General features: G+C 38.6%; 1 protein-coding gene across 4 annotated transcripts in view; it reads right to left on the reverse strand.

The window, feature by feature from the left end:
• Positions 1 to 16,143, reverse strand: part of LYST (lysosomal trafficking regulator) — a 185,295-nt gene that overhangs the window by 67,605 nt on the left and 101,547 nt on the right. For 3 of the 4 annotated variants that reach the window (XM_058669376.1, XM_004578521.3, XM_058669378.1), the window contains exons 25-29: positions 15,322 to 15,491; positions 11,219 to 11,449; positions 9,552 to 9,718; positions 8,100 to 8,249; positions 2,077 to 2,268 (exon numbers count right to left, since the gene is read on the reverse strand). In XM_058669376.1, the coding sequence (XP_058525359.1) occupies positions 2,077 to 2,268; positions 8,100 to 8,249; positions 9,552 to 9,718; positions 11,219 to 11,449; positions 15,322 to 15,491 (910 nt within the window). The remainder of the gene's footprint in view (positions 1 to 2,076; positions 2,269 to 8,099; positions 8,250 to 9,551; positions 9,719 to 11,218; positions 11,450 to 15,321; positions 15,492 to 16,143) is intronic. The other variant, XM_058669377.1, reaches the window with a different exon arrangement.

Consider the following 16,143-nt stretch of genomic DNA (forward strand, 5'->3'; position numbering starts at 1 on the left):
AGAAAAGATTACTCAGGTACTCTATTATTTTTTCATTTTAAGATTTATTTATTTTTATTGGAAAATCAGATTTACAGAGAGAGGGAGAGACAGAAAGATCTTTCCTCCACTGATTCACTCCCCAAGTAGCCACAACGATCAGAGATGAGCTGATCCGAAGCCAGGAGCCAGGAGTGTCTTCTAGGTCTCCAACGTGGGTGCAGGGTCCCAAGGCTTTGGGCTATCCTTTACTGCCTTCCAAGGCCACAAGCAGGGAACTGGATGGCAAGTGGGGCAGCTGGAACACGAACTGGTGCCCATATGGGATCTTGGCGCTTGCCAGGCGAGGACATTAGCCAGTAGGTTACCGAGCTGGGTCGCTCTGTTATTTCTTAAAACTGCATGTGAACTGACAATTACTTCAAAAGAAAACACAGTGGGCTGGTGTTTTTGTGAAGTGGATTAAGCTGTGGTCAGCATCCTGCCATCCCATATGGTTCAAGCCTCAGCAACTCTACTTCTGATCCAATTCCCTGCTAATGCTCCTGGGGAAACAGCAGAGAAGGACCCAAGCACATCAATCTCTGCCTCCCAAATGATCTGCAGGCAATTTCAGGATCTTGACTTCTTCCTGGTCCAATCCTGGCCACTGTGGCCATTTGGAGGAGTGAACCAGAGGATGGAAGATTTGTCTGTTTATCCTTGCCTCTGAAACTCTGTTTTTCAAATACACACACACACACACACTTGAAAATCAAGGGCAGTTGTGGCATAGCACATAGTCACCACTGTCTGCATTCTATTATCAGATTGCCTGGTCTGAGTTCCAGTTATTTGCTTCTGATCTAGCATTCTGTTTAATGCATCTGGAGGCAGTGGATGGTGGCTAAAGTACTTAAATCTCTGCCATTTACCTAGGAGAACAGATAGAGTTTCTTGCTCCTGACTTTATACTAGCCAAACCCTGGCTACTATGGGTATTTGGAGGGAATGTACCAGTTTTTGGAAGATCTCTCTCTCTTTTTCTCTCTCTCTGTTTTTGTCATTCATCCACTCAGATAACTAACTAAATGAATAAATCTTTTAAAAAAGCATATTGGGGGCCCGGCGGCGTGGCCTAGCGGCTAGGGTCCTCGCCTTGGGCGCCCCGGGATCCCATATGGGCGCCGGTTCGAATCCCGGCAGCTCCACTTCCCATCCAGCTCCCTGCTTGTGGCCTGGGAAGGCAGTTGAGGACGGCCCAATGCTTTGGTACACTGCACCCACGTGGGAGACCCGGGGCGGGGGGGTTCCAGGTTCCCGGCTTCAGATCGGCACAGCATCGGCCCGTTGCAGCTCACTTGGGGAGTGAATCATCGGACGGAGGATCTTCCTCTCCTCCTCTGTGTATATCTGGCTATAATAAATTGAATAACTCTTTAAAAAAAAATATTGGAAGTGTCATGTTTTAAAATCAATCGCACGTAAAAGTATCCTAATATTACTTTGGCTGGTATTTTCTAATTACTGTATAATATTTTGGGAACGCAAATTTCATTTGAATGTCAACTACAGTTAAGCATGTGCCGTTTGTTTTTCTTACTCAGGTTTTGTAATTTGATGGAATGTTTTTATCACAATTTAATAAATGTTTGCTTTATTTATTAAAAATAAATAAATAAATAAAATCAATGGTCAATCTAGGCCAGCATTTAGCACATTATAAAATGGACTTTTTATCTTGACAACAGGATGCTAGATTTTCTACCATTGTCTATTTCTATAATGTCAGGACACACATAGCAGAATGAGGGACTTGTGGTTGTTGTTGAATAACTATACTATTGTAATAATATAGGGGAAATCATTGAGGGGGAGGGGAAATGGAAAGGGTGATGGGTAAATCCCTGAGCATATGGGACTGTTTCATAAAAAATAAAAGCATTAAAAAAACCATTAAAAAGGAATATAAATTAAAACAAAAAAATAGTTTTTTAATGATGATTTAAAAAATGAAGGTTTATCCGTTTAAAACTTAACACCTAATCAGTTCCCTCTTAAGACATTTGCCTTCTAATTTGGTATTTGAGGAAGAAAACACCATTTCTATTGCCTTACCTTGATAAATAATCCTGTTGACTGCTAAGACAGTGAGTCTCTGCAATCTCTGGGCCAGCTCCGTTTCAGTTGCCTGGCTAGGGCTCTCTTGGCTCATTCTCCGTTGCATCATCATATGAAGCTCATCACTTGCTACTGAACGCATTTTCATCATCAGGGATTCAGTCTGAGTTAGGGGAAATTTTCGAGGCCCTTCAAGTATATAAATTAAAATGTCAAATGCTAATGTTAACAAGGATCAATAAAAGTCTTTATACTATATTTTTTGATTATCAAATCATGAGAAGAGCTTTATCTATGATGAAGTTAATTTACAAAAAGGAAAGTGATTAGATGAAGTGATGTTTCTCCTTCTTTGAAGAAGTGTAACAGTACTTTCTGCTTCCAAGTTTGCTTTCAAAGTAACCACACTGAAGTCAGTGATGCAGTTTCACCAGTTAGGTATCATTTGATAAAGTCTGAGTGTTCCTCAGAAGTTATGAAAAAATATTTGAAATACTGTTTCACTTCCTTGTATGCCAAAATCATAAGCATAAAGAACATCACATTTTAGTGAATTAATATTTCTAGATAATTACTGCTGTTGAAGTTTATAGGTAGTTCTGAAAATGATATATACCGACACAGTAAGAATCAGGTAGTGCAACTGCAGAGATCAGAAAGGCAAACACAATCCAATGATTTGTTATTAAAAGGATTTGAGGTATACGCATCATTGTGGATCCAAAGCTCCAAGAGCACTTCCTGAGAGCTATTTCCCCAGATTGAAGAGGTAGAAGCAGCATTCCTGCACAATTACTGCACCTGCTCCAGGAGGTACCACAAAGGAAGTGTGTCCAGAAAACAGGGGGGATGAATCTTGATTTAATGGACTGAAGGGCATCGGAAGTTGACCATAGGAACCAAATTGACGTCTTGGTGGGTGAGGAATAATGGAACCCTTCATTGGAATGGAACCTTGTTTTAAATTATGAAAACATATATCAATTTCCATAAATAATTTCTATAAAATTGGTTTATAAATATAACTTAATTATACTAGGTTTTAGTGACTTATCTTCTGAGATATTTAAGTACTGCATGATATTTTAGATTGTCCGGTGTTATAGGCAATCGGTATTCTCAATCAATTAATATATTTTGGTGGGTAGAGTCACGTTTGAGGCAAAAAGAAAGCAAATAAAAATTTATCTTAGATACATTCAAGAATAGTACTGAAAGATGATGCCCTCAATTTAGCCATTCTTTCTAACATCTACATCTTTGCTAGTTTTCATGCTGATAATCATAATCCACAGGCTGGTGACACACCGAACAAAGGATATGTGTTTGACAAAGCAGTAGGGTATTTTAGCAGTCATGCTATGAGTCACACAGAGCTGGGGTAGTCTTAAGCACACCTCCTTCTAAGCCTCAGTTTTCTCATACATATGATGTGGATTTGAACTTAAGAGTTACCTCAGTAGATATTTACCTCTGACTCTTCATTTAATATATTTATTTCTTCTTGATCACTTCCTCTACTATGTACCATGAGGGTAGGAAACAAAATAACTGAACTGAGGTGAAGCTCAATAAATATTTGAGGTTTGAGGAATAAAAGTGGTTATGGATTAAACAAAATAATGAATAAAAACACAATATCTATCTAATCTGTACAGAGAAATATCATTAGTGATTGGTATTATTATTATTGATTAAAATACAAAGGAAATTCATTAAGCTATATTAATGATCCATGTATAATGTACATAGAGGTGTAACATTTTAAATATATGTATAGAGTCTTTTTTTTTATTACAAAGTCAGATATACAGAGAGGAGGAGAGACAGAGAGGAAGATCTTCCGTCCGATGTTTCACTCCCCAAGTGAGCCGCAATGGCCAGTGCTGAGCCAATCCGAAGCCGGGAACCTGGAACCTCTTCCGGGTCTCCCACTTGGGTGCAGGGTCCCAATGCACTGGGCCGTCCTCGACTGCTTTCCCAGGCCACAAGCAGGGAGCTGGATGGGAAGTGGAGCTGCTGGGATTAGAACCGGCGCCCATATGGGATCCCAGAGCATTCAAGGTGAGGACTTAAGCCACTAGGCCATGTTGCCGGGCCCATATGTATAGAGTCTTAAACAGAACCCTAATATTTACTTCCACCTTCAAGCATTGAGGATGATATATAAAAATTTTTAATGTTGGTAAGCAGGTAAGAGAAAAACATTTAAAAGAAACGTCAGGGCCCAGTGCAATGGCCTGACTGGTTAATCCTCCCCTTTCAAGTACCAGGATCCCATAAGACCACTGGTTCAGGTTCCAGCTGCTCCACAGTTTCCATCTAGCTCCGTCTTTTGACCTGAGAAGGCAACAGAGGTTGGCCCAAAGCCTTTTGGGACCCTGCACCCATGCCAAAGACCTGGAAAAAGCTCCTGGCTCCTGGCAGGATTGGCTCAGCTTCAGACACTGTGGCCACTTGGGGAGTGAACCAGTGGATGGAGATCTTTCTCTTATTTCTCTTATCTGTATATCTGTCTTTCCAAAAAAAGTAAATAAATTACTTAAAAAGGGAAAAGAATGGTCAATGCTATCTTGTTTGTAACTGCAAAAACTGACAAATAAAGACCCTCTGCTTACTGATAAAAGATAATGATATACCACAATGATATTCTTATATTATTGTTAAAATAAAGAATATTTATGTCTATTAAATTGGAAATATATAATGTACAGTATATATTATGTTTACAGTATACTAATCAGATAGAGCAATAAGTTTATAAATATTAGGTACAATATGATACCTTTTAGGCAAATTCATGACTCTCCCTTACATATAACTATACTAAAAAAGGATAAGACTTACTGAAGAGTCAATACTTTGTTCAATGAGTAGAAGAGAACTTTGAGCTATTAAACACAAGAAAAAAATTTAATCTGACAATACATTAGTACCTAATTCCTCCAGGAGCATGAATTTAGACCTACTTGTGGTAAAAGTGCTGCTGAGAAAATGCTGATCTCAGCTATGGCAGTGCTGGAGTTTAAGGTCTCCATGCATCTGTCTATTACCAGAGATGTGCAGCTGCAGTGGAAGCTGCAGCCCCTGGCAGCCCTTCTGATTACTGATTGCAGGTGCAGAGCTGTGGTGCTGGGGTTAGAGGCATCACTCTTCTCCGTGGTTTTCAAACAAGGCTAACTGAGTTTACTTGGGGGTGCCCTCCTCAACACACACACACCTTTATCAGTAATAACAACACTTAATTTTTAGTCTCAAGTCACAATTCATGTTTATCTAGTTTATGGAAGTAGTAAAAGAAATCCTTTTAAGTCACTTGTTTCTTGAACAAATGTATTTCAATGGGTTTTTGTAATAATACTGTTCAAAAGCAGTAGGGTCTTAGTATTCTGTATCTTTTGTATCAATGATGTATAAATCTAACATAATAATAACTTCTGATAGTGAAGAAATATAAAAACAGTAATCCTTTTCAACTACACGTATTAAAAACAAACTCATGAAAGCAACTGTAAAGCAAAAACTCAACACATACATATATCCATCACATAAAGTGGTATTTTGCAAATTAGATTCACAACTGCAGAATTTAAGAATAGCAGGAAGCAGCAGGAAGAGTCAAGGTATGCTTTCTGACATCAATAGAGGGTGGATTCCATCCAGGCAGTTAGTGACTATGAAGCTAAGGTGTTCCAAAGTCATTATTTGGTAGGTAGGAAGCTGAGTGTTACTGTTACATTCAGGAGAGCAAATGAACCCAACCAGAAAAAAAGCAAGGTAGAGGAGAGGACAGCTCAACAGGGCAAACTTTGTTTAGAAAAGAGTAAGTGCAGGAGAAGTAAGTTTAGCTACACAAATGCCTCAGAGGTTTTTCTTATTCAATATGATCCAAATTTATTGTAAAATTACATATATTTGAAAAACTCTACATATATGTAGTTTTCTCTTGAGTTTTTCACATGGTTTTAAAATATTATTTAGCACTAAGTACAACACAGGCATCTTAACACAAGCAGAAGATTTGGTTTTCAAAGCCTTTAAAACTGTAAGGGTGGGGCCTGGCGCGATGGCATAGCTGTTGAGGTCCTCGCCTTGAATGCGCCAGGATCCTGTGTGGGTACCAGCTCTGGTCCCGGCAGGCCCAGCTTCCCATTCGGCTCCCTGCCTGTGGCCTGGGAGGGCAGTCGAGGATGGCCCAGGGCCTTTGGACCCTGCACCTGCATGGGGAACCCAGGGGACGCTCCTGGCTTCAGATTGGCTCAGCTCTGGCAGTTGCAGCCTCTTGGGGGGTGAACCATTGGATGGAGGATCTTCCTCTCTATCTCTCCTCCTCTCTGTATATCTGCCTTTCTAATAAAAATAAATAGATCTTAAAAAAAAGAAAGAAAAAAAGAAAAGATGCCTTAAAAAAAACTGTAAAGGTGGGACCAGTGCTGCTCTTCAGGAGATTAAAACACTGCCTTGACACCAGCAGCCCCGATGGGCACCAGTTCAAGACCCAAGTGCTCCACTTCTGATTCATTTCCTTATTAATATAGCTGGGAAAGCAGTGGACAATGGCCCAAGTTCTTGGGTCCTAATATCCATGTGCGAGACCCTGAAGAAGTTCCTGGCTCTTGACCCTGGCCTGAACTACAGTCTTTGCAACCATTTGAAGAGTGAACCAATAGATAGAAGACTCCCTTCTCTTTCTCCCCTCTCTCTAACTCTGCCTTTCAAATAAATGAATTTTTTTTAAAAAAAATTGTAAAGGTGATTAAATAATTTATCAAGTACTCCGTGCAGGCACATAAATATCCATTATACATACAGATGTGCATAAATATGAGTGTGTCACATTTATGTTTATACAAAAAGACTAGCTGATTTTGGGGGAATAAGGAAGTGTAGTCACATTAATATTTATTATTTGATGAAACGTGCTAATTTCTAGCAAGCCTGGATGTCATGTGCATCTAACCACGTGGTTAACCTCCATCATCTGCCTTGACTACCACAACAGCCCCCACCTGGAATTTCTACTATTTCTTTCATTCTTTTTAATGTAAAAGTCAGAGTTAAAAAGAGAAGGCCAAAGAGATCTTCCTTCCATCTGCTGGTTCACTCCCTAAATGGCCATAACAGTTATGGCTGGGTGAGGCCAAAGTCAGGAGCCAATTGGTACAAGCTTCATCCGGTCCTCCCATGTGGGCGCAGATACCAGCTACTTAGGCCATCTTCTGCAGCTTTCCCTGGTGTATCGTATCAGCAAGGAACTGAATTCAAAGTGGAACTGTCAGGACGTGAACTGGCACACACATGGGATGCTGCCTTCGCAAGAGCAGGCTTAACCCATTATGCTGCAACACCGGCTCCTCTTGCTGTTAGGTAAAAGAAAAGCTTGATTATATATTATCACCTGCTTAAAATCTTTCATGACTTCCTATTAGAATAAAACTGCATATTCCTAGGCATAGTCCAGATGATTATATATGACTGGCTTAAGTCACCCTATATAGCCTCATCTTGAAATACATATATAACTTCACTTCACATGCAATACCATATTCTAGCCATATGACTTTTGAGTTCTATGAACAACTTTAGCTTTTTCCTGATTCAAAACCTTCACGGAAGCCTTTCACTCTACCTGTAACACCTTCCTAATTTGCTAACTCCTTTCTCATTCTTCAGATTTATATTGAAATCCAGTTTCACCTTAACTGCTGATGCAAATCAGGTTGTTTTGTTATAATCTTTTCTATCTTCTACATCTACTTATTATTTTAAAATCTCCTTAATGGCAGAATGCGTGTCTGACTTCTACATCACTCTATTATCAATGTTTAGCATAGTGCTCAAGATACAAAAGAATGAAAACAGCACAAAAAGCACAGCAGAATAGTATCCTCTGGGAGGAAAACTTGTTCAAATCTTATAGCTTAATTTTCAAAATTAATACTTTAAAATATGAATAACAGAGGATAAGAGCGCAAGCTGCCATGAATTTAAAATTATTTAAACATTACTTCAGTGCTCACCAGCAATGCTTTTCCGCTTCTGAAGTCCTGCATGATGGGGAGAAGTTGCCTGGAATGACTCTGTAAGGTTTTCAGCATCATGATTTGCAGTGGTCCTTATAAATTCCATAGCAGCCTGAAGAAGTCTGAGCTGTAGTGCAATAGCCATATCTAAAAATAGAAGATACTAGAATGTTTTCAAGCTACTAGTTATTAACTTTTAAATCAAATTATATATATATATTTCAAGATTCAAACTGCCAGTAATATTCCATTAGATGTAATTTAAAAATTTTGATCAATGTAGGCTTTTGATGCTACTAAATAAATTAAAAAAATTTTTTATTTGAAATGCAGATCTACAGAGAGAAGCCTTCCATCTACTCGTTTACTCCCCAAATGGCTGCAAACACTAGGACTGAAGCCAAGAACCAGGAACCAGAAGCCTCCTCAGTCTCCCATGTGGGTGCAAGGTCCTTCCTGTGCTGCTTTCCCAGGCACTTTAGCAGGGAGATGGATTCAAAGTGGAGTAGCTGGAGCACGAACCAGCCCCCAGATGGGATTAAGGCATTACAGGCAGCAGCTTTTCCTGCCATGTCAACACTGGTCCCTTTTAACTCTGTTGAAAAGCAGTCACGAAATAAGCTTCCAAATGATTGCTATTTAAAAATTTAACGGAAAAAAGTTAAGTCACAAGTGGCATCAATTTTATATAACTGTTTTTAAATTTTAAATAACAGCTTTTTGGGGTACATAATGCAAAAATTTGAATATCAGTTTTTACAATTTACTGTTTAACATTCACTTTAACAGTTACCACTAAACACAAGAAAAGGGGGCAGGTATGCTAGCACAGCAGTCACACTGCCCTTAGGATGCCCACATCCCACAGTGGAGAGCTGCCCAAATCTCAACTGCTCTGCCTGTCCATCCAGCTCCCTGTTAAGGCACCCGGGAAGTAGCAGACAGTGGCTCAAGAACTTGACATCCTGACAACCACATAGCAGTCCAGGATGGAATTCTGGCTCCTTGCTTTGACTCAGCACAGTTCTGGCTGTTGCACCCTTTTGGGGAAATCAAGATCTTCTATCCATCATACTCATACTGTCTTTTCAATCAATCAATCAATCAATCAATCAACCAATCAATCTTAACCAAACATAAAGGGCATTAACATTCAACATAAGCCTTCTACTTGTATTCAGTAATCAAAAGCAGCCAATTCTTTCAATGACATATAGCCAGATAATAATTAATTATAACATATTAATGTTTCTATTTTTCCCCTCAAAAAGGCTCCTTTTTAAAGTCAATAGTTATCACCTCAAAACTGAGGCTGAATCATCAGTAAGAATTACCAAAGAAAGAGAAAGAGAGGGAGGGGGGTGGGGAAGCAAGAGAGAGATTAGGCTTAAATAACAGGTTTGGTAAATACATATCCCTCCCCCCAAATCCAAAAAAACTAAATCTTACTTTGAGTACTCTTGTTTTTGCTATTTTGGAGATATCCAAGCAATACAACAAGGTCTTCAATAACTCTAAAATACTGTGGGCCAGAGGAACTGCATGCATGAATTGTAACCGCAATGAAAAGTCGCTGTATATCACAAGCAAGCAATTTGTATTCCTTCAAAGGAATGCTAAAGGTAACAAAAACAAGACAAAACCCAAAACAGGGACATTTATAAGAAAAAGAACAAGTAATTTAAACAAAGAGAACTAATTTAAGTTCTTATTTTCCTAGCATACAATGTTTCACTATTTTCCATATTTATTCCATGGTAGGTGTATACTAGGAATAGAACAAGACACACCTTAACACCAGTCAAAATATATAACTTTTTAAAGGACCAGACAAATAAAGAGATCACCATAAAAAGGTACATGGTGGTAAGCAGAACAGCAGAGATAAGTACAAGATACTATGGCAACACATAAGCAGGTTCCTACCTTATACTATGGGCAAAGACTCCTTAGAGCAGGCAAATGTGAGTACACTAATTTCTTGGATCTTCGCTTTTATAAATTTTAGTATTTTAAGGATTAAAATTACTAACAGATTCGAACATATGTTAATCATTTACAAACATAAGGTACAGGATTATGTCAGTTCTCCAATTTTAATCTTGATAATCTTCCTCAGTGTTTAACATTAGGCTGACTACTTATCTCTCCATTTTATGTTTTAAAATCAAGCAAGGGTTAGGAACAGCAACTTTTTTGGGACAGGGATTTTCATTAAGGAAAGTGTTTTTAAAGACAAACCAACGAAAACTCCTTTCAGATCAAGTATGCACACATTCTTCTCAAGTTCTACCCATTTCATTCTCCGTACTGTTATGATGACTAAGTGCTTTGGAGAAATCTAATCCAAAGTCTTTATTTCCCATATGCTTAGCATACAGACTATAAACATTACAGGTGCCTAATAAAAGCTAAACTATTTTAAGTCATCTCTGTTTTAGAGAAATAGTAAAGATGTGCTCTATTCTCTCTGCAAAACCACAGAACACAGTTAGTACTGTCATTTACAAGAGGATGGTGCTTCTGGAGATTTAAATGTTAACATTACATAGTAAGATGGTATGTATTACATCCTAAGTGCAGACACCAGCAACACAAAATCCAAACAAAAACATCTATTTTTAAAAAGCTGTTTGTCAATTAATGGCAGACATTTGTAAATATATTTTTGGCAGTTAGAAATTGGTTTATGGTAACAAGCAGTAATATTACATGCTAACAGAACAGCACAGAAGATTCAAAATACAAGCTTCTGAAGCAAGACAGTTTAATTCTCACACTATTTACTAGCTGTGATCATCAATAAGTTACTTTACCTCTCTAATCTTCAATTTCCTTAATATGGATAACAAGTCTATGTTAGAAACTTGGTAAACACAGTTGGAGGATGTTAAATTTATCCTACTTGCCTTCTAAATATGCAAAATAAGCCATATATAAACACCCCTTCTTAACCATACATTGTTTAAAATAATAAAAACCAATGTAACATTTTTTGAGGGCGAAATTTTAAAAAAAATATTCTGAAGAATTAGATGCTAAAGTAACCAATTACTAAAATTTCCCTCCTATAAAGTATTTATCGGATGGAATTTAAGCTATAATTTAAAACTTACTTCTTTTCTAATCCATTCAGGGCTGCCACTGTATTGCATAACACATAGAGTAGACCATTATCCAACAACATATCTGCTACCTTAGAACAAGAATTCAAAATTTGAAGCAGAAGTAAAAGAGCATTATGTAAGAGCATATTGTCATATAGAGAGGTCTCTATTAGTCCTAGAATAGGAATGACAGACCACTTCTGAAAAAGGTCCATATTTTTCACATCTTCCAGATCAAATCTGTAATAAATGAAACACAATTAAAAGCACATTAAGAGCAATTAGTCACAAACTATGGAAAAATAATGACAACTATGTGTTATTTCATTATCGTGATTTTAAAGGTATAAAAATGAGTTCAGGGGGCTAGCACAATGGTTCAATTGGCTAATTCTGCACATCCCATCGCTGTCATCCCATATAGGTGCCAGTCTGAATCCTGGCTATTCCACTTCCCATCCATTTCCTTGCTTGTGGCCTGGGGAATGACTGGAGGATAGCTCAATCTTCTAGGGCCCTGTGCACTGTACCCACAGAGAAGAAGCTCATGGGTCCTGGCTTCAGATTGGCTCAGCTCTGGCCCTTCTTGCCATTTGAGGAGAGAACCAGTGGATGAAGATATGTCTGTCTTTCCTTCTTTCTCTAAATCTGCTGTTTTTTTTTTAATAAGATTTATTTATTTATTTATTTATTTATTTAGTTGCAAGGTAAGATATACAGAGAGAAGGAGAGACAGAGAGGAAGATCTTCTATCTGATGATTCACTCCCCAAGTGACCACAACAGCTGGTGCTGCACCGATCCAGGAGCCAGAAACCTCCCTCCAGATCTCCTATGCAGGTGCAGGTGCAGGGTCCCAAGGCTTTGGCCATCCTCAACTGCTTTCCCAGGCCACAAGCAGGGAGCTGAATGGGAAGTGGAGCTGCCCAGGATGAGAACCGATGCCCATATGGGATCCCAGTGTGTTCAAGGCGAGAACTTTAGCTGCTAGGCCACCGCACTGGGTCCTAAATCTGCTATTTTAATAAAAATAAATAAATCTTAAAAAAACACAAATTTAGGAAGTATGGATTCTTAATCTGTTGTTAGACCATTCTGTTGCCAGAATTTCATTCCAGCACATATTTGGATGAAACAGATGAACAATTTCATCACCTTAATAGGCTTGCTGGAAATCACTCATGGGCCCCTGATGTCCAACCCCAAGAGCACAGGAACATTATTTTTGTGTTTCTTTTTAATATTTATTTTAATTTGAAAGGCCAAGTTATACAAACAGAAGAAAAGACAGAGAGCTAGATCTTCCATCTTCCATCAGTAGAGTCATGCCCCAAATGGCTGCAACATCTAGAGCTGGATTGATCCAAAGTCAGGGCATGGAAGCCTCCTCCTGATTTGTCATTTGGATGTAGAAGCACAAGGATTTAAGCCATTGTATTTTGTTTTTCCAGGCCATAAGCAGGAAGCTGGAGTGAAGTTGAGCCACCAGAACAAGAAACACAGGATACAGGTACTGTAGGCATAGGCTTCGCCTACTACACCACGACACTGGCCCCTCACTTTCCTTCTCTTTCAAATATGCATGGTGCTAAGGAGGCCACAGGGAATTGGATGTCCTCGGAGGCCGAGTACTCTGAGGTCACCCACCCCCAACCGGAGCTTCCGCTGGGGATGGAAGAAGTCCAAACACTACCGTGCAGAAACCAACGTCATCAGAAAGACAACCAGAAGCCCTGAGCGGTCCGCAGAAACAGAAGAACAATAAACGTCCTTCGGGACCAGGGAGGAGAGCTTTCTCTGGTCCGAGCCTGGCTCCACCTCTGGACCCCCACCCTCCCTTGCAATGACCATCAGGATCGCTCCAAAAACCCCTCATAGCAAACAAACAATCATACAAACTAAAAAAACCTAAAATAAATAGACAAACAACAAAAAGTAGAGCTTGGAATCTGACAGGAAAGAGCTGGCATGGATTGGCTCATGCCTCGCTGGGTGGGGGACGAAGATTAGTCACTCTTCACCGTGGTGTTGGGGACTTTCCTGCACACCTCCCCCCCCCAAAAAATGTTCTGCACCTTAATTGTTGACAAATGTCTTGTTAGAGTTACAAGCCAGTCTAGATTATCCTAAAATCTGCCAAGATCAGCAAAATTATACTTCAACACAACAAATGGCTAAATACTAAAATGAAATACACACGAGACAGCTGAATGGTACCTTATAGCCATTTTAAGGTATACAGCAGCCGGTCCTGTGTACAAACTAAAATTGAAATGTCAATGAGCAAATCATAGGTTGTGGTTAAGAACTTGTTTTTTTTGTTTTGTTTTTTTTTTTAATTATTTATTATTTAACTTCATTAATTACATTGTATTATGTGACACAGTTACATAGATACTTGGGTTCTCCCCACCCCTCCCCAAACCCTCCCACCATGGTGGATTCCTCCACCTTGTTGCATAACCGCAGCTCAAGTTCAGTTGAGATTCCCCCATTGCAAGCGTATACCAAACATAGAGTCCAACATCTTATTGTCCAGTCAAGTTCAACGGCTTCTTAGGTATACCCTCTCTGGTCTGAAGACAGAGCCAGCAGAGTATCATCCCAGTCAATTGAAAGCTCCAACATACCATCAGCAAAAATTTACATCATTATGGAATTAATTGACATAGTAATGAGTAACCAATATGTTAAAGATAAATGCGAGTTCCCAGCCACCTTCTGTGACCACCTCACCTATACTTCAATTTTAGTTTATACACAACATATAACATTCAAAACATAACATGTTATACATAACATCATATCATCTTAAATTAAGGCAAACATGTGGTATTTAACCTTTTGGGATTGGCTCATTTCCCTTAGCATTATGGTTTCCAGTTTGGCCCATTTGGCCACAAAGAACTGCATTTTGTTTTTTTTAATAGCTGAGTAGCATTCCATGGAGTAGATGAACCATAGCTTTCTTCTCCAATCCTCTGTTGATGGGCATTTTGGTTGCTTCCATGTTTTTGCAATTACTGATTGTGCTGCTATGAGCATGTTTTTTTTTTTTTTTTAACATACTGGTTACGCAAAACCATGTCAATTCCATAATGTTACAAATTGCTGTTAATGTTATATTGGGACTCTTAATTAACTGGGATGATATTCTACCAGCTCTAACTTTGGACCAGAAATGGTCTCCCCAAGAAACTGTTCTACCCATCTGGACAATAAGTAGCTGGACTCTATGTTTGGTATATGTTTGCAAGTAAAGAATCTTGATTGAATTTGAACTGTAATACTGCATCAGGGTGGAGGAATCCACCGGTGGGGAGGGGCGTGGAGAGGGGTGGAGGGATTCCCAGAGCCTATGAAACTGTCACATAATGCATAATAATTAATAAAAAATAATTTAAAAAATATGCATGGTGCTATTTGCCCTATTTTACTTTCATGGCTGTTGTGAAAGTCAATTGAGACAAGGCAGAATTACTTTGTAAAAGTCAAAAGTAGAAGACAAATTTAAAACTATTATTGAAATTATCTAAGTAAATACATTTTCCAAGGTCTGAATTTGTCTAACCTAATAAGGAGAGATAGATTTCTTTCCAATACATATTACAAAAGGAAATAAATGACAGTTTAACTTTACTGCCAAACTTTTGGCTTGGGACAAAATTATTCTCTCATCTGCATACTTATTTGTTAATCCTTCAGCATTAGACTGGAGTCAAACAACAGCAATTAGCATTTTTGAGAATCCCAAGTGGCAATTTACTGATCCTTCAGATAAACTCAGAGCTCTGAGGAGAGTGAGGTGGTCCTGTTTAGATCACTCAGGTTTTCTCCCCTCTTTTCAGTTAGGACTTCACATGTCAATACTACATGCTAAATCTTTACTATTACTTTCATTCATTTGATTCAGAATTTGCTTCTAGTTTCCAGAAAGTAAATGAAGCACAAAACAAAAAGTTTTCTTAGAAAAGAATATGGGAAATAATAAATTGATTCACCTGTCAAATGATATTTTTTTCTAACGGTGATTAACTAATTCTCAGAGTAAGTTCACTAAACTTCACATTTAGGACAAAATATCCCCCAATGATGGTAAAGGGAAGAACTCACTCTTCATCAAGGCCAATGCGCCGACCAAAGAACATTTCAATGAAGCACTCCAATAATTCCTGAGTTCCCCGGTGAAGATACAACTGGTTGGCAAGCAAGGAAAAACCACGATTCTTCAGGAATTTATCTTTTTGTTCCTTAGATGCTCTATTAAAATACGCTTCTAATAGCTACAGAAAAATGTAAGACAATTTAGACAATGTATTAACATCTTAAAATAATGCATACAAATCAAGCAGCATATCATGCTTTTATGTTACAGCTTAAATTATTCACATAAAGTTATTCATAGATAGAGAAGAACATAAAGCTTAAAATGGCACATCTATAATATAAAAATTCAGTTCATCTCTGATTACTATGGATTGCTAGGATGGATCTATCTTGGTGATATTAATACCTCCATAATTAGGAAAACATTGTCTTAAGCGAAGCATGAAGCCTTACTTAAGTATAAACAAAATATACGTGCCTAATTCTAGGAGCGCAGCCTGGAACTTCCACCCTCCTTTAGCTGACTACATGGAACATGTTTACAGATTCTCCTTCATTCCAGGGCATGTCCTTTGACTTCTCACTATTCCAGATGAGGCACGCTTCCAACTTCCTCCTGGAACACTACGCTAACCTGCTGACACACAGTCCTTCACTTCTCTTTCCCCCTAATCACTCCCTTCCAGTGCCAACAGTAGTACCTTTCCCCAAGCACACATGGCCCTAATTTAGGAACTTTCAGTTTATACAAACTACAAAGCATATTTTTTGTGTGAATCCTCCTTTGCTTTCCTCAACAGAATTCTTGTTTCCCTATGCTTCTTTTTT

Source organism: Ochotona princeps, chromosome 10, assembly GCF_030435755.1.
Source record: "Ochotona princeps isolate mOchPri1 chromosome 10, mOchPri1.hap1, whole genome shotgun sequence".
Classification (NCBI taxonomy): Eukaryota; Metazoa; Chordata; class Mammalia; order Lagomorpha; family Ochotonidae; genus Ochotona; species Ochotona princeps.